The following is a 25,325-nucleotide window of genomic DNA, read 5'->3' as shown; positions in this document are numbered from 1 at the left end:
CGTTCTGCTTTTCACTATCTACAAGGAAATCGGCAAACGTTTTGTAGACTTCAATATATAGTGATGCTATAACAAATAGTTTTAATATTAGATTTACTACATGTTGTTAAACAAATATTAGCTGAAGATAACGGATGCGTTATGCTTACATCGTTGTCTTTTTCTACAAAGTTGTAAGAGTCCTAGTTACAAATAAGAAAGTACAGCAAAAGATTAATAGGCAATCTTATTGCATAGGAATAGAAATGTATAAATAAAATAAACTATAACTAAATATTCAAGAAATGTATTATTTTATTAGAAATTTATTCGATTTAAATGGACGTTTAAAAAATAGGTAAAAGACAAATTTAAATGGGTTACCGCGGAGAATTGCTAACTGAAGTACCAGGCGAACAGAATTGAGCAGTAAGCAACCATACTTATTTTGAGCGCATTAAAAATTGAGTTAAGTTCCAATGTTGAGTGAAAATAGGTAAAATTCAAATTAAACGATCGTTTCATAACCGTTGAGGCTCAACTGTTGAGTCAACTTGTTGCACGCTGTCAAAAGCTGCTAGCTATTGTTTCTGCTCGCCTGTTACCTTAACTGGTAATGCAGAGTATTTTTGGCTGTTGCAAGGCATCCAAGTAATAAATGTAGGTGTTTATGTGTGTGTGTGTGCGTGTGCATGTACATGTATATGTGTGAGTGTATGCTTGCATGTTTGTGAGTACCTTCGTGAGTGTGGATGTTTTTTTTACCGTGGTGAAGGATGAGCAACCAGCTGAAGTACCAGGCGAACAGAATTGAGCAGTAAGCGCCATACTTATTCTAAGTGCATTAAACATTGAGTGAAACTCAAATGTCGAGTCGACTTGTCATACAATTTCGAAAGCTGCTTGCTATGGCTTCTGTTCGCCTGTTATTTCAGCTAGCAATGCAGGGTCTTTATGGGTGCTGTGCGGCATCCAAGCGAGAGATGCGAGTGTGTGAGTGCAAGTGTATGTGTGTGTATGCAAGTGTATGAGTGTATGCTTGTATGTGTGCGTGTGTTTGTGTGCTTCACTGTTTGTTACCGCGGAGAAGGCTGAACTGCCAGGTGAAGAACCAGGACAACAGAATTGAGCAGCAAGTAGCCATACATATTTTAAGTGCATTAAAAATTGAGTGAAACTCAAATGTTGAGTCAACTTGGAAAAGTGTGTCAGGAGCTGCTTGCTTTTGTTTCTGTTCCCCTGTTACCTCAACTGGTAGTGCAGGGTCTTTTTGGATGTTGCGTGGCATCCAAGTAAGAAATGTAGGTGTCTATGTGTATGTGTGCATGTTCCAGGCGAACAGAAATGAGCAGCAAGCTGCAATACATACTTTGAGTGCGTAATGAATTTAGGGAGAGTTGACCACTTGAATGAGTTCAAAGCTTGAAAGCAACTTAAACGCGAAACCTAAGTTAAATTCGAATTTGAATTCAAGGGAATTACGTTATTTGACCTATTTGAAAAAAAAAATGAGTTTCAATTTTAATTTTATACGTATGTAGGGTGTTTATTTATACAATATGTTTATGTTTAGACTTAAAGCTGGCTGTAGCTTAGTAGTTATAAATAGGCGATAGTTCGTCATGGTGCTTTTTGTGTGGGTTGACAACAACAGCGAAAGGACTGCACACGTAGTACGTAATACAAAAGTTAATAAATAATAGAGGGAGGCGTTGTGCCATTTTTAAATATAGTATGTACAATGATCGCTGATCGTCCGATCGGAGAGTTAAACAAAGCTGCTGCTAGGCTCATCCAAGTAGGCGCAACGTGTGCTCGCCGCCTGCTCGAGCGACTTTCGTCCTTGCATCTCCAGTGGCAGCTTGCTACTGCCAAAAGCCAGAGCTGTGGCGGCCTGACTCGCAGCCTTCGCCGAAGGTGATGTCGCTGTCGATGTGTGATGCTTAGCGGGCGAGAATTTGTTGCTGTAGTTGCCAGCACTTGTTGTGGTCGGCTGAGCAGCAGCGCCCCAATTCGATGGCTTAATGGGCAGCACCTTGGGCTTGGGCGGCAACGGTGGCGGCGCTTTGGCAAATTCCTGTAGTTCCGCCGACGATGCATCATTTGTCAGCTCAGTCTCATGCTCCGCGTCCACTTTCATGGGTGACACGCTCGATGGTTGCATGCCACGTGTAATGGACAAACGTGGCGCTGGCTGTGGCGCATCTGTGGGACTTGTGGCCTTGTTCACGGGACTCAAATTGGCGCGCACCTTGCGCAGCTTGGACGCGGCCGCATTGAGATTCTCTTTGTTCTTCAGAAAGTCGGGCAGATCGAAGTTAATCTCTGTGCCGCGCTGATCCTCCAAACGCGCCAATTGCGCACGCTTCAGTCCCTCGAGTAGTTCATCTGTCAAATACAAAGCAGAATAAATAAAAGATCAAAACGGAGTTGTGAATTCTACACTCACCTTGGGTCTCGGCTACTCGCTCCGTGGACTGCAGCTTGACGCCCGCCTTTAGTTTGGCGATAATGGGCTTTTTGGGATCGACAGACGATGTTGCACAGCTGCCGGTGGTTATCGTGGACAGCTCCTCGGAATGTTGACTGCTTGTGGATTTCTTTTTGAGTTTGGGCAGCTTGCTGCTGCCTGGAATGTTGCTATTCTCACGCTGCTGTCGCTGCTGACGCATGCGTTCGAACAGCGACGACGAGCTCTCCGACGGCACCTCATTCGACTTCATGGAGCACAAATCGGAGGGCTTCTTCTGTGTGGCAGCTGCCGCATCCGCTTTGCTTTGCAGCAGCTCGTTAAACATTTTGTTGGTCAGCTCGTCGAGTTGCGTCGAGGATTCATTTGTTGCTGTCGTCGCTGCCGCACTTGGCAGCGGTTTCATTGGTTTACTATGCTTCGGCGGCATGCTACTGCCGCCGCTTAGCTGAAAATCCGGCTTGAGCAACGCAATCTGCAGCCGCTGGCCATCGGCCACCGTCACCGGCTGCATCAGATCCAACGGCGCTTGGGTATCGCGCAGCAGCACCTGTACACCATCCATTTGATAGTTGTACTTGTTGAGAATGGGTCGAATGACCTCGTGCAATTGCTTCTTCGGTTTGCTCTTCACCGATATAACTTTGGGATCGGGCAGATCCAACTTGAATGCGACGCGACGCTCAATCAGCACCTCTTTGCCGGCCAGCAGCTGCGAGGACTGCTGTGTGTCGATGGATTTGGTGCTGCCCTGGAACACCACATCATAGAACGGATAGACCAGATTGCGTTTCTCCAGCAAACGTTCCACCAGCTGTCCCACTGTCTCGTTGGGACGTGTTTGCACAATGGTTGTGGCGCCATCGGTCAGTATGACGCGACACAGCGAGCACACGCTGTCCGCACTCGCACCCTGAGCCGGTCCAGCTGCTGCACCGGCGTCGAACGATGACAGCGACGAGCGTGAACTGTGCAAGTCACTCAGTGAGTTCTGCACCGAATTGGCGCCACCCGTGAGCAGAGCCAAAAGCGGCGGCGGCGGTGGCGGCGCAGGCATCAGCGTCTGCTGCAAGTCGGCCATGATTTCGCTGCGATCGCGGGATTTACTGCGCGTTTTCCTGTGCCAGGGTAGTAAACTCTTACGTCTTCGATCCTCTGCGTTGCTTGCGGACTTTTTTAGCTGCTGCAAGCGCGAAACGAAAGTTAGTTTCAATCTCAGGCAAAGTTTACTTCAAGACTTACCTTTGATGAGGCCATTACGTGAAAATTTGTCTTCAACAGCTCGTCGAGATCGGCGCCCGTAAAGGGCAACGGCTGCTGCTTCTGTTCCGCCTCCACACAGCTCTTGTAGAGATCGGAGCGTATGAAACGCTGATAGCTATCAAATTTCATCAGATTGAAGATCTGTTTCTGCGCAGGCGCAAAGATATCCACTGCTCCGCTGCCCAACTTCTCATCGCTAAGATTGCGAGCTTGCGAATCGACATTGACTGGATCGCTGCTGCTGTTGGACAAATGCTTGCCAAAGATTTGACGTGCCAGCGTCACACGTTCCTCTTCCTGTTCGGTGCATCTGTAACGCTCGCAGGCGGTCCAAAAGTAAATGTTCTCCGCGGAGAATTCCTTCTTAAGAAACTCGGCGAATGTTTGCATGCCTGCGGCATCCTGGAGCATACGCTCAAACGAAGTGCCCCAACCGCTCGGACCCAGTTGCTCTGGCTGCGCGGGCGCTGGCTCCGATTGTGACTCCACGCTGGCGGTCACCATGATGCTCGATGGTGGTGCCGGCGTCATCAGGATCTGTGGCACCTGGAAGAGTGCCAATTGTGGCGGCGACGATGACTTTGGCTTCAGCTGTTCGTCGAGCATTAATGTCTTGAGATACACATCATTGTCGGAGGCATTCATCGAGGCGGAGCGACGCACGCTGGGACTGCAGCCAGTTGCTGTTGCTGCTGTTGACGCTGGCTTCGATGCCTTGTCGGAGGCGCGCTGCATGCGGAAGGAAGATTGACCCCAGGCGCGACGAAACGGCGACGCATTTGAGGGCAGTGCGCGGTTCTGTAAGAGAGAGAGCAAAAGGAAATACATACAATTAATATCGAAATTACGTATGCAAATCATAATTTAATTGCAAGCATACGTGTAGTTGGCTAATTACAATTTATTGCAAGCGCGGGGCAATAGAAAGTGAGAGCGTAAGTCTTGAGTGAAGATTCAAATTGCCGATTCACGAACTCTCCTCAACTATTTTAAGCATATTCACTGCATAACTACGAGTTCAGCTACCCCACAAGTTCATTCTCATGGGCAATTCACAAGTACAAATTGACTAATGGACAGAGACGCATTGACTGACTGACTGCCGGACAGACTGCGGCACTGTCATTATCACGGCCAAGCCCCAAACGACAGGCGACGACACGATAAACTTTTGAACTTTTTTTTTTTCGTGATACCCGGTAGGGAGAGCATTAGAAGGGTGTCACAAATTAGTGGTAACTGAGAAATGTAACTGAAGGAAGTTAGTATTTCAGACCAATAAATTGTTAATTCATTCATAACTGAACAAAGCTAAGAAAGAACTAATGAGTAAAAGAATTATTAATGGTATAAAATCCATCTCAAATTTCTAAAGATCATTTATATTTCATCAGTGTGAAGATAATTAAGAAAGAAGTCATTAGATACTGAATTATAAGCGATGAAATAAAATGATGGATAAAAAAAAACCATTAAAAACAGCAAAAATCTTAGATAGTAATTTCAGAAATTTTGAAAAATAATTTCTTATCGCAAATTGTAAAAATTGGAGGCTTCTAGAATTTACCGTTTAGGTTTTGGTTCAGTTAGTCAATCAGAAATGACAAAGAGATAAAGTTATAAATGAAACCAATTTATGCTTTAAAAAAACTAGCGGGTATTTCAAAGTTAAGCACTCTTAATCGTAGCTTTCCTACTTGGGTTTTTTTTTATTATATTTATTTTGAAGTTACTTCAATTTTGTTTACATGTAACACATGTGGCAAGTGAGTATGCCAGTGTGTGTTTGTGTGTGTGTTCTGCTGACGCATGTTGCGGCCAGCAGTTGTTAACGATTGTTTCGTGTCTCTCTCTCTTTCTCTGTTTTGCGTCTCCTTCGCTCCATTCTAATTGTGTGAACAAATTGTAAAGACTCGGCTTTATGCACAGCTGCAACTGTGTGTGTATTTGTATCTTTATCTGTATCTGTGTGTGTTCTATATGATGATGAGTGTCGTGTCGTCGTCGTCGTCGATGTTTCTGGGGCTGCCTGGCGGCTAATGTTGCATTTGTTGAACTTTACTGATAATCACGCTGCGGCATCAAAACTCTATTACAAGCAAAGGGTATATACAATCACATCTACTACAGTACAGGGTATACGCTAGTCAAGCATTCTCTATAACAAATGGTAAATCTTTTTGTGCTCTGTGCATTTCCCACCGTCGCTTTTGTTTAATGATGCTTTGTTTGTGCGAGATTAATGAATTCTGCTTCTAAGCCCAAGTTTCGCATAAACTGAACAAATATATCTCTATAAATATCCGCATATGGTTACATATAGATACAGTATCTTTTAGAGTATGTTTGTGTGACTGGGCAAAAGAGAAATTTAAAACATATTTCCGGTCGGCAATAACAATAATTCCCTCGCTCAATTCGTTCATTAATAGAAACCAATTGATGCCTCTGCGGCGCGTGTTTCAATGACGAGATGAGATGACTTTGGATTCAGTTGAGTCCAGTCCAATATAATAGGCTTGTAATCATCAAATCGAATTGGTCACGCCACAAAGTCGAGATACGAAATACGATATTTTCAAACATACACAACATACATACGTGTGTATTGTTTTTTATTACAATCTACAATTTCATCGGCATTTCGATAAGCAAACTTTGATCTTGAATTTGTTTCAACACATCAGATGTTTTATTTTCTTGTTTTTCTCGACTTGCGATATTTTTAAACTCAAGGAACATTGATATCATATGGCGACCTCTGCGCTCACTTAATACAATTAAAGCTGAAAGCATTTCGTCAATAAAGCACAATGAATTGCATGATTGAAAGAACGTTTCTATATACAATATTCAGAATTTCACCACTGAAAGATTCGTGGTGAAATTGCAATTAATATTTCTGTAAAATGTTCGTTTTCTTGTAGCACACAAAAGTATCTTAAAAGCTTGAATCTTTATCTTTTAACAAATTAATTTATGTTTGATTTCTTTTAGAATTTAAAAGTATTTACAAAGCTTAAATCTTTATCTTTCAACAACTTAATTTATGCTTCATTCAATAAGAATTTATGAATAACGTTTTTATCTGACAACTTCTAAGAATTTTTTACCCTTATCTCTTAGCATTTTTTTGGTGGAAGTGACATTCATTGAGGATTATCCAAAGTGACGCAATGATCTTGAAGTGCAGGCAGCAATAAATGTCGAAACAATGAGCTGTCTGGCTTATCACATTCAGCTGCAGATACAAAATGCAGGCAGCTACAGTTATAGATACAGATACAAAGATACAGATACTTTTACATAGGAATTGGGTCAGCGAGAAGAGCAGCAAATGCATACGGAAAGAGGGGAGAGTTTTAAGTACAGCAGTTTAGAGGGGTCAAAAAGGGGGAACTTGCAACATTTTGAAGTGCTACGAATGTGGGAAAATCAGCATGGCGAGAAAGAGAGGCAGAGAAAGTGAGCGAGTGCCAAAGAGAGAGAGGGAGAAAAGCGAGCATAAATCAGCGTTGATTGCCAAACAATAGAAGTCGAAAGGGTGCAGGGAAAATGCGGGAAACGCACTCGATAAATAAAGTAGGAAATGAACAATTTGCCAAAGTAAATAATTAAAATAAATAAATGACATAAACGACGCGCAGCAGACACAAAAAAAACATAAATGTGCAATGCAATGGAAATCAAAATGGAAAATTGAAAAATTAGCGAAGCCGAACAACAATTCAAATTGCCACACACAAACACACACAGTTACACACTCACACTTTAACAGGTTGATTGCCAACTGTGAATGTGTCTGTGCCACGCCCTGCTCTGCTCTGCTGAGAGAGCGCCCTCTTTCTTGTGGTGCCGCACGCTTGAGTGGACACTGAGCATGGACACTTTTCCGGTGCCACATTTACACGTTGCCAGCCATCGTTTCCATTGTGGTCGCCTTTCTTTGTGTTTGCGTTTGTGTTGCTGCCTCTTCATATTAAAGCCATCATCGAGTTGCTAGCTAAAAAGTCATTGCGCTGACTCCGATGATGGCCCGATGCAGAGACAACAAACAAACCAAACTACGGCAAATAAAAAGAAAGAAGACACAAAAAAAAAGTCCCACGAGCAAATGAAGTTGCCTCAACTCAACCCAACTCGACTCGGGTTACCATCAGGCGTAATCTCTTGTCTTTGGGTGGCTCCTCATAACTTAATCATCAGCGTCCCAAAGGCAGAAGCGTTAAAACATGCACTAATTCGATATGCCCAAGAACGGGTAATACGAGAAGTCTTCCTCCCCAACCCTCTCTCTCCAGACTATGTCACTTAATTAGCGCGACTTTTTTTTGTGTAACTTAAGCTAAGACGAAAGGAAGCGATTCATCATGCAGCAAGTAACAGCGATCTAGTTTCAAGTGTTGGACTTAAGAGTTACCCTGTAGACCATTTATTACTAAAATAGGTTTTCTTGGGGAAAAGAAGGTCTTATATAAAACTATTAATAATTCAAATTGGCTATTTGAATACAGGAATTTGCATACCAAATTTTTTGACTCTAGCGTTTATAATATTCGAGATATAAGCAATAATATACATGGACAGACAGCCAGACGGAAGAAAAAATAGCTAAATTGACTTTGTTGTTAATACTAATCACAAATATAGACTTTTTAATTAAAGTTTCTTAAGAGATGAACACAATTCATTCAAATTAAAAGTTTAAAATTAAAATCAAGATTAGCCTACTTAAACTTGTTACGCACAATGAGAGAGGGTATCAAAAGTATCTCAGATAAATGATATACTTGACAATTTGTGAGTTGTGTGTAGCTGATAATCCGCTTATAGGCAAATACCTAGAAATAGCCAGAGAGTGTCAAATTACGTTGAAATATCACGTACTACTCGTAGATAGGCCGACAAAGAAAAAGCTATGAGACGAAGTCGTAGGCAAGGGATGTGAGGGGTATTTTCTGGGTAAACAAACAAAGAAATACTCGCTTATGGTTGCGTAGTACATTTATCAAAAGTGACGACCCAAATATATATTTAGCCATTTGTCAGATAATTCGCAGAATTGCGACACAAATTCACAGAAATATGCTGACTGTCCGTCCAACAATCCATCCATATCCACAAAGAAAGAGAGAGAGCGAACGAGCAAATATTACTCGCTGATTAGAATTTCGAAATCGAATCTTATCTCCGCATTCTGTCGCTTGCAAGACTTGCAACTGCAAGAGCGAGACAGCGAGTTTCGCAATTGCAATTGCGTGTACTTATAAGGGAACGAAACGGAACCCACATACAAACACATACATATACCACATATACCACGTCGCGCGTACTTAAAGAAGGCTGCTGTGTTACGCATGCTAATGACAACAACAAAACTAACTAACCATAATCACTTCAAACTTCACTCACACACTCACACGCACACGCCCAGTTGTTGTTGTTGTGGCTGGAATCTTGTTGGCCCCTCGCTTTGTTTATCTCTTTGCCTTTTTCGATTTAAGTTTTGGGGAACTCTTTTATTGTTTTGTCGTTTTATTATTTTAGGTATTCCAAAGGCGTGTCGCTGTTTTGCGAAATTTCAATGTTGTGCATAAGTGTGTGTGTGTGTGTGTGTATTTGCATATGTGTGAGTGCGAGTGAGAAAGCGCAAACGTGCCGCTTTTGTCAACACAAAATACACAAAACTTAACTTTGCACTTTTTCTTCACTTTCGATTGCTATTTATTTGTGCTTATAATCATCTTGTTGTCGTTGTTGTTGTCGGCTTTATAATTACTTCAATTGTATTTTTTTCGCTTAGTTGTTATTCACACACTTTTCATTCCCTCCCCCGTTTCGCGTTCAGTTAACGTTCGCACGCTTCACTCGAACCGAGTCTCGTCTCTGTCTCGAATCTGTGACTCGTAGCCCCAACGTGTATAAAGTAACTGACATCGTCAGTTGTTGTGCGCAACCAGCTGCTGATCAACCATACACAAACAATCAGTTGTAACAGCAATCAAACCAAATCCAACGCAAACCTCAGCGAACATTTACGAAGTCAGCTTGCAACAAACTTCAGCGGGTTGAGGAACTCTTAAATATGGCGCTGAGAAGATGAGACGCGGGCAGAAAGCAGCTGAAACCAGACGAGCACATGGAGCAGCTCAGTGCAACCCAATTGGGGGTGGGCACACCTACTATTATGTTGTCAAAGTATTTCGCGCATTGCAACCAATTTGTTTGATGCGCACATGTTCGATGCGATCCGGACCGGCTCTCTCATTTTCGAATTTCGAACTGGGCGCATATGCAGCTGCCTTTGTGTGTGAGTTTTGTGTTTCGAGTTTATTGCTTACTCATAGTGCCATTGTTGTTGTTATTGCCGTTTTTCATGCTGCTATATTTCATTCGTTGTGGCTCATTGTTTTTTTGCTGTTGTTGCGATTGCTTATTTACCTGACACCGGCTGCTCTTTTGGCTTGTTGTTGGTGTTTGTCTCGTTTGTTGCTTATGAATGAATTTCCATATACGCACACACATGTGCGCAGCTGTATGTGAGAAATGTGGGTGCGCTCTCTCTCTCTCTCTCTGTCGCACTTGATTGCTTGCCGCCTTATCAAGTTGGGCATGCGTACGTAAATACGTACAGATGTGTGTGTGTGTGTGTTCGTGTTTTATATGGTGGGCAGCTGGTTGGCTAATTAAACGTTTAGTGACGTTAGCAATTAATTTAGTTGCCAAGACATTTTGTTTGTTTTGTTAATTATGTGTGTGTTTGTGTTTACCAATTTATAGCCATAAGCTGTACTATTATAAAACATTCTTGTTTGCCGATGCCGACGAAAACAAAACTAAGCGATGCCCATATAAGTATGCAGCAGATATTTTAATGAACTCGCGAAAATGGAAGAAATGTTGCAAGTAGTAAATACCGAACGAGTACATAAATGAATTGTGCTAAAAATAACCAAATGCGGCGCAAATAAATTAAAAGCGCCCATTCCGATGCCAAGTAAACAAAGAGCTAGACAATTGAAATAATTAAAATGCCAAGCAATTACAACAACAAAAGCAAGAAGAACGGCAACACAGATGCGGGCTGCTGTTGCGTATTTCGCTGATAAATTAACGTATTTTGCACAGCCCCAAAGCAAAGAAAGAAAGAAAGCCAGAGGGGTGCCAACAATTTCCAGATTTTCCACAAGGGATCCGATCACGCGTGGCGCTTACCACATGACCAGAGCAGAAGAGTATAACATAATAATATAGCAGATACAGCACATAATTTTCGACTTGTTTATGATTTGTTTAATGCAACCGCCGCATTCTTTTCCTTGCGCGGTCAATTAGCAAAAATGTGTTGTACATTTTACGCATCACGCTCTCGATTCCAATTCCACATTCCAATTCCAGCTGTTTCAGCAGCTACCCATCAAAATCGCAGCCTACTTGGGAGCTAAGAATTATGCTTCTCTCCCTCCCACTCTGTCTGTCTCTCTCTGGCAATTGTGCTGACTGCACGGCGGCATTAAATTAAATATCCGGCATGCGGCTGCCCACTGTTCCTATTGTTGTTGCTGGTTTTTGTTAATTTTGTGGATGCCAATGCGGGTCATATGCGTTGTGAGCGATCAGGCGTTCTTTCAAAGCGGAAGATACACACACACATACATATACATATAATTTGTGTTCTGTGTGTTGATTTACATAAGTTTATGGAGTTGAATTCTTTAATGACGTTTCTGGGCATTTACAGCGTGAGTGCAAGTGAGAGAGCATGCTGAAAGTGCGAGTGTGTAGGAGAGGGAGAGGGTACTTCACTTTATTGTGGACAACAAACTGACTCACTGGTCTCATCTTTTTGCCATTCACGTATTCACGTGGGCTGACCACATACCCAAAAAAAAACAGTGGTGTGGGGGAGCACACACATACACACGTAGAAACAAAGCAAAGAGCGAGAAAGTGAAATGGGGAATGCGTCGCCCATGCAAATTCGACAATTAGAAAGTCATTAAAGGCAAACGCCATAAATACCAAAGTGCCAATTTAAATGCAATAGCCAGCGAGCGTGATCAACTGCCAGACACCATGGGGTTGTGTGAGTGGGTGGGGTAATAAGTGCACAGCAATTGAGAGTGTGGGTTGTAAAAAGCTTCCATGCGAGCAACAGAAAAGATGTTGTGAGTATCGACTTGTATGAACCCTTTACTTGGTTGTGAAGAATCGAACGTAAATTGTTTGTGGACTTGTTTGAACCCTTTACGTGCGTAGAAATATATTATTGAGTGTGGACTTGTTTGAACGCTTTAGTTTGAGTTTAGTAACTAGTTTTTTCTTTATTTCTTCTAATCTCATAACAACTTATTTAAGTAACAGCAACTACAGGGTATGTCAATAATTTCCTTACATTGTACACACTTTTAAGGTAATTAAAATTGTCTACAATCGATTTAATTCAGTTTTTATATTTATTTGACTTTCCGTCTGTTGCCATATATCTAATATTGAGTCATTGGATTGATTTTAAAACATATTTAAGTGTTATTTAGTAAACCATCATTATTGTCAGCACTTCCCATTCAAATTAGCTACTTAAACATGGAAATACAAATGTTATATATCAATATTTACACAAACTAACAATAAAAATTGATGATAACTCAGGTTTATTGTATTTCTAGGTCATTCGAAGGGGATGTGATATAATATAACTATTAAACATTAGCTGAGATAACAATTGTAGGCTATTTCAATAATTGTTTAGTAATTTCACAGTTAATGAGAGCGTAAACTATTCTATAGGTAGACTCTATGTGTGCTAAATTCCCTATCTACAAACCAGTTAAAGTGATCTAATATGCCATATATCTAGTATTTGACGGCAAAATGCATTCAATCTATTCATTATCCAAATAAATAACGCGATTCTTACACAATTGAGACTACAAATTATACAATTGCGTCTCAGTTTTGCATAAATCAGAACTTTGAAAAGCTTTTGGCACGCGAGAGAAATAGAAAACCTTTGGAGTGTTGTATTTAGAAAAACAGGTTGTGATTTTTATTGCTCAATAAACTAAAAGTAAAAGGTGTGTGTGTACACATAAAATGTATTTAAGTCTAGGCTAAACTAGTCAAGTTTTCTGCTGAATAAATCCATCCAAAATGATGGCCAAGTAAACAAGTAAACAGTCGATTACTAGGAACATGGAATAAGATTGCTGAAGATATTATGGCTGCTGCTGCCATATGGAGAATCGAATATGAGATCGAAATGATTGAAGATGACTTGCACGTAAATAAACAAATTAATATATAGGGTACAATGCAAGTTTGCTCGACTGCGCGACACTCGCTCAATATTCTTTCATCTGTTGCCCAAAATCTACACTTGCCACCAACTAATAATACTCGTTATAGAGGAAAAAGTAGAGCGCATAACAACTTCCCGTGAACAATTATGAAGCTTAAACGTAAACAAATCGTGAGTGTGCTTAATCGCTAATGGAACGCATCTGCTTGATCGAAATGCATTCAAGCATTCATTCATTCATGAGCATCATTCATTCGTTGTCTAAAAGTGACTCACTCGCATCATCAGATTGCTGCACTCGCTCAACGGCGGCGGCTTGCTAAAGTCCAGCTGCTGCAGTGCATCCGGATCGCTCAACGAGCGTCGCAAACTCGTGATCGAGGCGCGCTTGGCATGGAAAGACCCCCGCAGAAATCTGGCAAATTCGCTGGCTGCCGATTTGCCCGCCTTGCAGACGCCACGCGGTGGCGTCACCTTGAAGCTGGGCAGCAATGGGGCATGCATCTCGAACGACGAATCCGGCGAAATGTTGCGACTGTTGTTGTAGCTGTGGCCCGACTGCGAAGTCAGATTCGAGCTCGCCGAACTGATGCCATCGTCGTGCTCTCCATCTTCCTCATCGGAGCCGCTGCCTGCGCTGGCCAAAGGCACACAACCGAGTTGATCTTGTTCCTCACTCTGTTGCTGCTTGCTGGGACTTATGCGGAGCAAAACAGGCGAACTTCCTCGACTGGGCAGCGATTCAACGTCGCTGCTTAGCTTGCGACTGCCGCTGCGTCGCTTCGTCGCCGAGCTGAAGAATTGCAGCACACGTGATGCACTGCGACAGCTGCGTCGCTCAGCCTGAGCACGTGCCAAGGCCATGGGAGGTGGCATAAGATCTTCTGCCTCGGCAGACTTGCGTTGAGTGTGCTGCTCTTCCGCTGCTGACTGCTGCTCCGCTTCCTCCTCCAGCTGTTGTTCCTCTTCCACCACGGGTTCAATGCAGATCTGTGGCGATGCACTGCGTCTGCCGCTGGCGCTGCGATAAATCTCTTTGGCCTTGCGACAGATGTACGGCGACATGCACTTGGCCTTGGGTGTGGAGGCTCCGGCAGCTTGTCGCGCCTCAAATTCGCGCACAAAATGCGTCATTTGCTCGCGATCGAGTTCGGTGAGACAGCGATGGCGTTGATGGCGTCCTGAGGCAGCTGGAGAGTTGCCCACCGCCTCGGCCATGAGGCGAGGACTCTGAAGAATGTGTTTGATCTCGAAGCTGGCATCGAAGCAGCTGCCAGAGTCGTTGAGTTGACCCAGCGATTGCACAAAGCGTTCCACCATGCTGGCAATGGATTGATTGTCTTCGCTTTTGCGATTTGTTGTTTTCGGTTTGTTATGTGGCGTGTTCACTGTAGCTGCGCTGCTGTAGCTGCTGCTCTGTTGGTTCATGACGCGCACACTTTATTTTATTCTTTTTTAGTTTTTTTTTGGTATTCACACTCTTTCAACTGTGGGCAGAATATACAAATTGTTTTTTAGACGCGTTTCGATGGCAATTAAAATGCAAAGTTTTCTCGCAACGTTCCACGTGCGTTTTCCTCGACTGCTCGCGGCTAACTGAATTTCCCAAGCGAAGCACCACAGCAAAGGTAAACTTTTCGCCTTTCCATACATACATATATATACTCAGAATAAATGTGGCAAATTTTTGGAGGCAGGTGGCAGCAACTAGCGTACGTGCCGCATAAGGCGCCTGCGTGACGCACTTGAGACAACAACCAGAGACATAACATATAGACACTTGACTTTTAGCAGCAGTGAACTCAATGACGCTGCTCATGACGCTGACTCTTTAAACAATTTTCGCATTTTCTTTTTTATTGCGGCAACTTTTATGGCTACACCTTTCTTTTCAGTTGCTGATCTGCTGATCTCGGTACGTGCAACGCATGCCAAATGCCAAGTTCTACACTTTTTTGCATAACTCGAGAGTCATCAAGGGAGATTGTCATTCCTATTACGACCCAAGTCGATGCGTCAGCTAAACGAAGCAATGGGGGGAGCTTCTAGGGAGAGGGAATTAATGAAGGGGGCCACCTTCTTCTTACGTAATTACTTGCGGAATCTATTCTCGGTTTTTTGCACCTGAACAACATGAAATATTTCCACACATTTTTGGGGCAAAGACAGCAAAAATGTTGTTGAAATATTTAGGCTGCACATGAAATACTAACGCAGCCATAATAATGACCAGCTACCCTATAAACAATAAGAGATAAACACAGTAGTTTTGCAGCGAACCTTTGATACTTAAAGGAGTTAAAGATTGTTACAGTCTATAGGTAATCATAACTACTTTTCAATGAATCACAGACTCAGGATAAATCATTCGCTACCTTGGCATCTAGAAAATGATTTGTACTATCTTTAAGATGTATGTTTAATTTCCGCTTAATGAATGATTTTTGGAACTGAGAATTGAATTCTAAAGCATATTAGGTTAAATTAGCTGAATGCCTACTAGTTTCTAGAAGATGCAACAAATGAAATAAAATCATTATGTATTTTATATTCAGAATCCATTAAGAATATAATTTGGAAAGAAACTGAATCGTAATGAAATTTTCAGAATCCATTGAGCATATAATTATATTTAAGCGTGCCAAATTACTAGTTTCCTATTTTGCAAATTGTCTTCTATTTTTCTATATTTCTCTTCTTTTTAATATACCCATTTCAATCAGTTTAATTACTGAGCATTTGGTGGCGCAAATGATGGCCTCTGCGATATATTTATGCGCATTCCAAACTATGTTAAATGGCCCGAAACAACGGCGGCTTTTCCGCTAAGGCAATTAACTAAAAAGCTAAGAAAAATATAAACCATATAACAAGAGCTTATCAATGTTTAAGCAACCCAAAATAAACGTGACCCTGGCCCAATTTGCTTCAAATCCCAAAAAAACATGAACTGGAGATAAAACTGAAAGCAAATGAAACCTAAATGAGAAAACATGTTTAGATAAGCGCTAAAAGCAAATGAGGAATATAAATATTATGAGAAAGCCTACAAAATCATTGTAGAACAAATATTATTAACTTGGAACAAATATTATTCTCACTTATAAGAATGAGTGACTGCTTGATAAAAACACCTAGATCAAATGTTATTCTGTATCGACATCATCATTATCGTCATCATGGGGCAACAAAGGTGTGTGTTAGCATCATAGTGAACGCTCGATTGAATAGCAAAGTTGAACAAATATCAACTTTGATTGTTGTATAATTAGCAGGCGGCAACGATCGCGACAAGTCACGACTTTTATTCTATGAATAAGAGCGACAAATATGTGAATATGCGAATGTATTCATTCTTCCCACTTGGATTAACTTGGAAATCCCTCTTGAGAGTCTTAACAAATTCCGTAGAATTCCTCAGCTATTTTGGGCACTTAAATGGAAAAGGCAACAACGATTGTTTTAAGTGGAAATTTATCGGTGAATTTTCATGTTTGGCTGGCCCATCAATTAAAGGCAGCGGCGTTCATTCGCCTGGTTATTAATCAGTTAGCAGGCCAAGAGCGAGCCCCAGCAATAATTCTGGCTAAAACTGGCGAAACGTTGTGAATACTTTGCATTTTAATTTGCACAGTTGGCTTTTATGTTTATAATCATTTCATAAAAGAGTTCTCAGTAAAGTTTATAAAAACAACACACAAACACACACACGCATATTTCTTTATATATATTAAAATATATATCTTTTTTTAAATTCGTCTGGCACGGGAAAGTACAGACACGTCATAGACAAAACATTTGGCGATGCTTTTTTTTTTGTCTTATTTTCCTTTGCCATAAATCGCGCGCGTTTTACGTGCGATTCGTGCGCGATTTTATACGCAATTTTTAGTGACGTAGCGCGAGGGGCGAAAAACGAAGCGGATCTTTCGATCTTTACAAAACGACCTCAGGGAATATTTTTGGAGCATAGTTTCACTTATAACATGTGTAAGATTGTGTGTGTGTGTGCGTGTGTGTTTTGAACAGTTTATAAAATAGAAAATATTTTCATTGTGTATTTTGCACTTCTTTTTTTTCGAGCGTTTTATTTTTAGCTTTGCTATTTGGGATTTGCGTTTGTTCTTTCTTATTTTCCAGAACTTATTTATGCGAGTTGTATTTACATTTTCGGGGTTAAAGAGAGAAACACACACAAACACTTGATTTTTAATCAATTTTCAATTTTTGTAAACGTTTTTCGATGCGTTTCATGCGAGCTACGCTCGAAGACTGACTCACGCGTTGTGAGCGCTGTTAACGCTACGCGGAGCTGTTGTTAACTTGGCTCAGAAGCGACAACAACAACGAAGACAACAGCAAAGCAGCTGTGACAGCTGTTGAGCGAGCAAGTGGAGAACACAAGTCAAAAAAGAGCGCGTGCGCGCGTTTTTAATCGTTGCCGTTGGTAACTGAGAGACAACTGTTTGTTGTTGTTGCTGGCGATCACTTTGCTGTTGTTGTTGTTGTTGTTGTTGTACGTTAGTCACTTGGCACTCAATAGCGAAGGTACAAAGCCAGACTGAAACCCCAGCCAGACAGCGTCAGGTGTTTTTCTTCCTCTCTCTCTCTTTCTCTGTTTTACACTCCTCAGCGTTTTTTTATACCCGCTACCCATAGGGTAGAAGGGTATTATAACTTTGTGCCGGCAGGAAATGTATGTAACAGACTAAGGAGGTCGATCCTATAAAGTATATATATTCTTGATCAGCGTCAAGACCGAGACGATCTAGCCATGACAGTCTATCTGTCTGTCCGTTTGAATTTTTAGATCTCAGATGCTATAAGAGATAAAGCTATAATTTTTTCGACATCATTTTTTATGTTTGCACGTAGATCAAATTGGTTTCATACTATGTTATAGTCGTTGTGATTCCTGAAATTTTAGTTGCGATCAGATACAAATTCTCAAAGTTATTAAATTAATACTTTTCTATGGGCAAAAAACGCCTACTTTCTACGGGTCTTAGTAGCCTTGGCTGACGATCTGGTATATTTTGCACTCTATAGTACATCTTGAATGTAGTACCATATCAATATACCAAATATGCCATTCGGTATATATTCTTAGTATTTCTGTGGTATATTATGTTGGTATATTTGGAGAATAATAACGCTATATTTGGCTTTTGCTCAAAATGCGTATCGGGTATCTCAAAGTCGAGCACACTCGAGTATAACTTTGACTCTAGTCAGACAGGGCGGCAGAAACATAATTAAGCATAACGTAGGGTATTTCTAGGGTATGTCTGCAAAGAATACAATAGCAGCTATAATTACTTTGTACTGAATGCAATAAGTAAATGATTAAGTAATGTTGAAATACCAATTATTGTAGATAATAAATAGCATTACGAAAATGAAATGTAATTAAACTCTATTCCTTAAGCTGCAATACTTTATAAAAAAGTACACTCAATAAACACTTTCACCATTTACCAAGTGTAAATTTAGCACGAACCATGAAAATCCCCCCAAAAGATAACTCGGGAAATCCCTCACTCAAAATCCGACTACAACAACAATGATTGCGTAAAAAAAAATATGCTAAACTATTAATAATAAACTAATTGAGATAAGCTCTTGGCGCTGCAATAATAATTATGCAGGTATTTATACACAAAAATCTTTTAAAAATACATTTTTGTTATTTTCCATGCTATTTTGAGATGTTTCATTATCAGCATTTGGCTTTTAATTGATAATTCGGCAGGGCATCTCATAGCAAAGTTGTCGCGGAGGGAAATATTGAAATGTCTGGGTCTGGATTCCAAGGTTTTATTATTAACACATTTTTGCGAACATTTTATTGACGCACTTGGGAACTTTTTGTTGTGTTTACAGTGCGAAACAGACTTTGCTATTTGTTGTAGAGTGACTAAATTGAAATATATGTATTTTTAATATATTATATTAATGTTTAAATTAAAAATTATATGTTTGATCTGTTGCTAGGAGCTTTTGAAATTGCACGTGGAATTTATTTATTGAGTTTTCGAAATTTTCAAAGTTTCATGAAATTATTGTTTGATTTTTTTTTGAATATTTCAGGAAAATTTTGGGGAAATAGGAAAGTTTTATGTAGCTCGCATTTAGCACATAAATGTATAGTTTTATAGTTGGAACTTGTTTTATCTTCCTTCTATAAACGAAATATTTTTTTTAGGAATATTTCAGAAAATCTTCTGATAACTAACAAAATTGTTTGTAGCTTATAAAGTTAAAATAAATCAATATTTATATAGTTCGATATGTGTTTTAACATTTACCTTCTTGTGATAGACCAAAGATTTGAATTGTAAGAAACATTTCATATTTAGCAATCGCGGGAAACGCGAATTTACGTCAGCAATGTATATAATATATATTGTATGATGATTTTTGTTTTGTTTTCGTTTGTTTGTTGTGATTGCCCTTTGGTCAGTTCGTGATAAGCGGACGGAATGAGAGAAATACTTGTACTGGTGAATTGCAGAGCGCGCAATAACATGAAATTCTTGACGTATCTGTCAGATAACCGAAGCATAATAACAATGTAGAGACAAACTCGAACTGGAGTTGACTTTGTACGTGGTGAGCACATTGCAATGGTTTCGAATTTCCCACAAGCGTCAGCTGGCAAATACGTTACGACATTATGGAAATCGGTGGTAAGGCCAAGCCAAACTCTTGTGGCATACCGTTTCATAATTGCAGTCAAGTACGAACCAAGCTTAAATTAGAAGAACCAGCCAAAGAACCTGTGCAATTCCCATGACGATGCCGCTGGCCACTGGAGCGAGTCGGGAAGGAAAGGAATAGCATTAAGGAAGGAAGCAACGTCAAATAAACACCGCTTCTTTTGCAGCTGACTGTGGCACGAGGGTTGTTTCATGCAACACGACGCCACTTGCACCTGCAGCGACAGATTGCCGCCAAAAAAAAGGTCAAGGGAACAACCTGTTAGAGGATCGACTAGTCGAGCACTGAGTTTATGGTATGATTAAGAGAATGCGGTTACAAGCAACAGTTGCTGCCGTCAATGGGGGCCTTGATACAACCACCAGATTACTATAAATGTGCTAAAAATATCAACTAAAACATATTGCTCATAATTGTAAACAATTTAAAAGAAAATTAATACAAAATTAAATGTATAGTCACAAAAATATAATTAAAGAGAATTTTCAAGGACTCAAATATGAATCAAACTCTTCTATAAATACAATTAATAACATAAATTTATCATGAATATTTTATTTTTTTGCGGTCTTCACAACTAACTTCGATACTTCGATTACAATGGATGGATGGAAAAAAAACACAGCAACCAGATATGGAAGAAGTTTTTATGAACTGAATAGTAATTGTGATTTACCTAGAATTTGAGTATTATAACTGATTGTATATTTGGTAGCTATATTTATATGACGCTGATTAGCTAATTTGTGAAGTGTGTGTTAATCTCGCTGTTTATTTTCATATCAATGCAATTAGTTTGTGTATAAGTGGAGGTATCTATCACAGTTATAGAATGCATTATCTATTGGGTAAATATATATATGACGTACATATATATAGAATAGTAGTCAATGGCCAAGGCAGGTGTCTGCGTTTGCGATAGAAAAGACTAAAGTAAACATGCGCCATCAGCCTTAACACGAATTGAGTAATCAGTAAATGATATCGTCACATTCCTAGGGAATTGTTTAAAGGGGTGACTAAAACGCAACCAAGCATAACAACAAAATAATAATAAAACAAGCTAGCAAATATCTGACACATGTTCTCAAACTAGTCACCATGATATTTACAAAAGGTCGAACTGATCTCAGGGATTTATACTTTTCCTTGAGATATAAAATTTTTATACTTTTCAATAAAACAAAACAATGCTTACCGCCTTATCCTCTGAGTAGAGACCACAAGCTAGCCCTCGGAACGACATTTTTTGCATTAATACTTTTGATATTTGTATTTTGCTGGCACTTATTGTTAATTTATTATTATTATTTATATACTTATAGCGTATATAGTATGTATGCATGTAAATTTACAATCAATTCGTTCGCTGGCCACTTGAACTTTTGCGTTGAACTTTTTATGGTTTAATTTTGTTCACGTTCCGTTTCTTTATTTTTTATTTACGTTTTACAAAATCACAAAAAATATGTGTGTATTGAAAATCGACAGCGCAGCGAAAGTGAAAACACAACGCGACTCGCGACCTGCGACTTGAGTTGAAGTATTGAAAAAATCGCGTGTTGCCAAATCAGAAATAAAAAATCGAAATCGAATCAAACGACAAATCAATGCGCTGATGATGAGGGGGGGAGGGTTGTATATGTTAGCGGTACCGCGAGCGAGGTGAGTTTTGGGGAGGAGAACAACAAAACGAAGCGCGCACGCAAAGGTCAGGAGACGACGACGACGACGACGAGCTGTGAGCTGAGCTGTGCTCTGTGTGTTCTGTGTGTGTTTTGCTCCCCATTAATTGCTTTAGATTGAATTAAGCTCGGTCCTCGGTCGCCGCCATCGTCGACATCGACGTCGAAGTCAGCGCGAATGTGTCGCCTAGCCGTCTGCTGTGCGTGACGTCACTGGGCTCTTATTTATAGCAGCGAACGAACGAGAGAGCGACGTGCGATATCCGTTTTTTTTTTTTGTTATCAGTACGTGAAGGAGACACAACGCTTACAGCAGAAGCAGAGGCTGTCCCATCAGAATGTAAAGTAGTGGGAGATCAGCGAGCAGGCGACACTCTAAATACGGTTAAGTACACCTATGGCAGCAGCGTCGCGTCGACTACTGAGCGGCAGTTCCCCAGTTTCCCAGTCGGTAGAGTTCCCACTGCCAATACCACAATTCCAACAACTAAGAAAGCTGTTGACGAGACTGCTCGACTAGACGTTGCCCGGTAGACTAAAAACGATCAACTGTAAGCTAAACGAGTAATGTTCTTTCTATTTAAAAGCGATATTAATAATACGCACTTGAAATCAACGCAAAACGAATTGATTCACAAAAGAAATTATTCTCTTCAAAGAAACTATCCATATAAGGTTTCGATTTTAGATTATAAATAAATTCATAAATTTTCTTTGACGTTCATAATTAATTCATTGAATTACTATAAGTCATATTAGAATGGTTATGATTAATTTAATAAATTTCATCAAATTGATCAAAAAATCATTAAAATGATTAATTTTTAAAATACCGTAACTAAGAATATAATAATTGACGTGCTTGATGTGACTTGATTTATATATTATGGCAAATGATTAGAAAGACTTTTTGACTTTTTAATGATCACCTAATGTTATATTATTGTATTGAGTATATTCTATTGACTTTTCTATTCTTCTAAGTAACAAAATTGTTTACCATTATTCTTAGCTGATTTTCGTTCTAAAAAATAGTTTTTTATTTTATCAAGAACAAGTTTTAAAAAATCTTTCAATTCCCACCAAAGTGTCATGCTCTTTTGAATGCTTTGCAGACCGGGTATCACTAAGTAAATCACAAGCACCAATACCACAACATTAAATGCATGTGTGTGGAGTATTTTGGGGTCGCTTATCGTAGGGCGGACTTAGGAGAGAGCGAGAGTAGTGGAGAAGGAGAGCACGAGGGGAAGCGGCAATGGTTGCGATAAGCTAAATTCAGGTAACAACAAGCAAACGTCCAGGTAAACAATGCTATCCAAAATGGGACAGTGGGTGAAAAGCAAAGAAACGCACTTAAAATTACAGGGTGGGGTACATTAAACCACTAAAGCAATATATATGAAGTTGGACTTACCCCCAGATCCGGCTCACTGTTGGTAGCTTCTAATAGGCAATGTGTGGACGAAGATGAAGTGCTCAGCCCCGCCATCTGTTTGGCCGCTTTGTGCAGATTCTGCAGACTCGTCCAGGTGTCCATGGGCTGATCGACACAACAGCCAGCCAAGCCAGGCGACTGAACGCTATCGATGGCCTCAAAGCCCAGCGATTGGCGAGAACGCGGTTTGCCAAAGACCTGAGCACTTAGCTTCGAGGGCGTTGGCTCCAGCGGTGCAGCTTGTGGCTGCAACGAGCGACGTGACTTGCCACGTGCAACACACGCGGCTGGATGCACAAACATGTGATGCGTCGTGGGTTCATCCTGTGACATCACTGTCGAGTGCAGCGAAATGTCGTCCATGGATGCCACCGCAGGCAACATAGGCGACTCGTCGTCCACCAGCAGATTCAGCACATCATCGCAGGAGCGAGTTGCCGTCAAATTGGTGGCGGGACTCTTGATCAGATTGAAGCTGGCCAGCAAATTGGGACGACGCAGCGAACAGGAGGCGGCCGGTGACTTGGGATCCGGATCGGGCATCGCTCTGACAGTCAAACGATTGTCGGGCACGCCCACAATGCCCAAGGGACGCGCAGGCGCTGGGCAGGCAGCAGGTCCCAAGCCATGGGCAGCCACAGCAGCGGCGCCTGCAAAGTCAACAACCAGAATACGATCCGATATATTAGTGCAATCATTATTGAAGCCAATGCCCGAATCCGAATTCGAGGTGGTGGTGGAAATCTCGCTGTGATTCGAGGGCTGTGGCGAGTGGGCAGCAGCCGCTGCAGCAGCCCCAGCCTCATAATCCGGTTGCTGGCTGCGACTCGCGGGTGGCAGAATGCGCATTGTGTACATGCTGCGTATGAGATTGACCACATACTCCGAGTTGTTGGGAAACTCCAGGCACAGTTGCGATATGGGATCCCTGGTGCACTGCAATCGATACTCATGGGCGCGTGCCAAGTGCTGGCCATGCTCAATTAGCTTCGTGTCGATGACAAAAACGTGGCAACTATGCGAAATGCTAATGTGAGCACCGCTTGCATTCGATTTATCCTCCACTTCGTATTCCTCCTCGATCTGCGTGTTGTGCACAGCGCTGGTGACCAAACCAAAGAAGCGATTCTCGCTCTCCGACGATGAGCTCACATAGTTCAACCTAGCAGAAGCATAGGTAGCCAAGGTACCGCCATTGGCGCTCTGCAGGCGTAAACACTCCGGTGTAATGCACATAAGCACAATCGTCGGTTGGCGTTTCTCCTGGCGCAGCTTGCGTATGCAAGAGCGCACCGTCTGCAGCTTGGAACTGTGCGAAATCTGCTTGGGCATCTCAATGGTGCCCAGATAGCCCACAATAACGCGATACTCCAATGCGGCGCTGCCCACAGCACGCACCATGGCGCTCACATTGGCCACATCGGCGGCGCATTTGTTGCCCAGGCCAATGGCCAATGGTGGTGTATCCTCCAACACAGGTCGCAGCGTGGATTGATCGGTTGCCACTGCAGCTGCTGTGGATGGTTGTTCCGCCTGCTCCAGCGACTCCGGCGGCTTCTTTTGTGGTGAATTGCGCAGTCGATGCATCTTAGATTTGTGATGCAAAAAACGCGGCTTGTTGCGCACACCAGCACCCAGGCTAGCAGCCAAGAGCTGGCCACGCGCGCTGCGCTGTATCAACAGCGTGGCATTGGCATTCTCCTCATCCGAACTGTCCGAGTAATAGTTCTCCGCAATCTGCATGCGAATACTGCCAAAAGAATTTCCAATCAGCTGCACCACAGTCTCATGCGGCAGCTTGGACACATTTAAATCGTTGACTGAGATTAGAAAGTCACCAGCGCGCAATCCCGCCTGCTCAGCGGGTGAGTTGCTGTTGATGCAGGACAGACGACACGGCTGCTGGCCAGATATGGTAAACCCGAATCCATTATAACCACGACGCACTTCCACAGTACGTGTACCGTAGTTGGGTCGTTTTTTGCGGCGTCGCTGTTGCGGTTGCTGCTGCTGCGCTTGCTGAGGCTGCTGTTGCTGCTGCTGCTGTGAAGAGGAAGTTGCTGCTGCTGTTGTTGCGGTAACAGGCAATGGCGGATGATGATGATGCATGGCGCTTCACTGCAAAAACGCATTCACGATTAAAACAGGTACAAATAACAAATACCAAATCGAACGGACCTTTTACATTGATGGTGTTTTAGCTGCAAATGCTTGGAATGCGGTTTGTGCTCAATCGCCTTCGTATGTCGCTTGTTTTGTTTGTGGTATGTAAGCGACACCAACACCAATGCAAGACGCCAACTGTATACGCAGCACTCAATTACACACTTCTAATGTTGCTTTCTTTGCACAAACACTAACACTTCATCTAGTCTAGATGCCATACAACACTTTAAAACTGCATTCTTATATTTTTTAACTTAAAATGCTTTGTTAAAAACAATTTTTTTTGCCTGCGAAATGCGCAAG

At 41.5% G+C, this 25,325-nt stretch overlaps 1 protein-coding gene across 9 annotated transcripts; it reads right to left on the bottom strand.

Annotated features, from left to right (window-relative positions):
• Nucleotides 1-1,498: 1,498 nt before the first annotated feature.
• Nucleotides 1,499-25,311, bottom strand: LOC133838676 (regulator of G-protein signaling loco). 9 transcript variants are annotated; one of them, XM_062269845.1, is made up of 5 exons: nucleotides 25,035-25,311; nucleotides 22,836-24,974; nucleotides 3,692-4,510; nucleotides 2,429-3,632; nucleotides 1,499-2,367 (listed from the first exon to the last, which is right to left on the bottom strand). In XM_062269845.1, exons 2-5 carry the CDS (start codon nucleotides 24,963-24,965, stop codon nucleotides 1,748-1,750), a joined length of 4,773 nt encoding a protein of 1,590 aa, XP_062125829.1. In that variant the 5' UTR covers nucleotides 24,966-24,974; nucleotides 25,035-25,311; the 3' UTR covers nucleotides 1,499-1,747. The 9 variants fall into 9 exon arrangements, with proteins under 9 accessions (XP_062125829.1, XP_062125830.1, XP_062125832.1 ...); XM_062269846.1 differs by lacking the exons at nucleotides 22,836-24,974; nucleotides 25,035-25,311 and adding exons at nucleotides 13,290-14,500; nucleotides 17,180-17,279; XM_062269848.1 differs by lacking the exons at nucleotides 22,836-24,974; nucleotides 25,035-25,311 and adding an exon at nucleotides 20,932-21,086.
• Between the last annotated feature and the right edge of the window lie 14 nt (nucleotides 25,312-25,325).

The sequence above is a fragment of the Drosophila sulfurigaster genome, chromosome 2R (genome assembly GCF_023558435.1).
Source record: "Drosophila sulfurigaster albostrigata strain 15112-1811.04 chromosome 2R, ASM2355843v2, whole genome shotgun sequence".
NCBI classification, from domain to species: domain Eukaryota; kingdom Metazoa; phylum Arthropoda; class Insecta; order Diptera; family Drosophilidae; genus Drosophila; species Drosophila sulfurigaster.
The sequence above is the reverse complement of the archived record's forward strand: the minus strand, read 5'-3'. Positions and strand labels throughout refer to the sequence as shown.

Coding starts and splice junctions, on each gene's coding strand:
- LOC133838676 (XM_062269845.1), bottom strand. CDS start 24,965: ATGCATCATCATCATCCGCCATTGCCTGTTACCGCAACAACAGCAGCA. Junction 4,511..22,835: donor ACAGTGAGCCGGATCTGGGG/GTAAGTCCAACT, acceptor TCTCTCTTACAG/AACCGCGCACTGCCCTCAAA. Junction 2,368..2,428: donor GCGAGTAGCCGAGACCCAAG/GTGAGTGTAGAA, acceptor TGTATTTGACAG/ATGAACTACTCGAGGGACTG.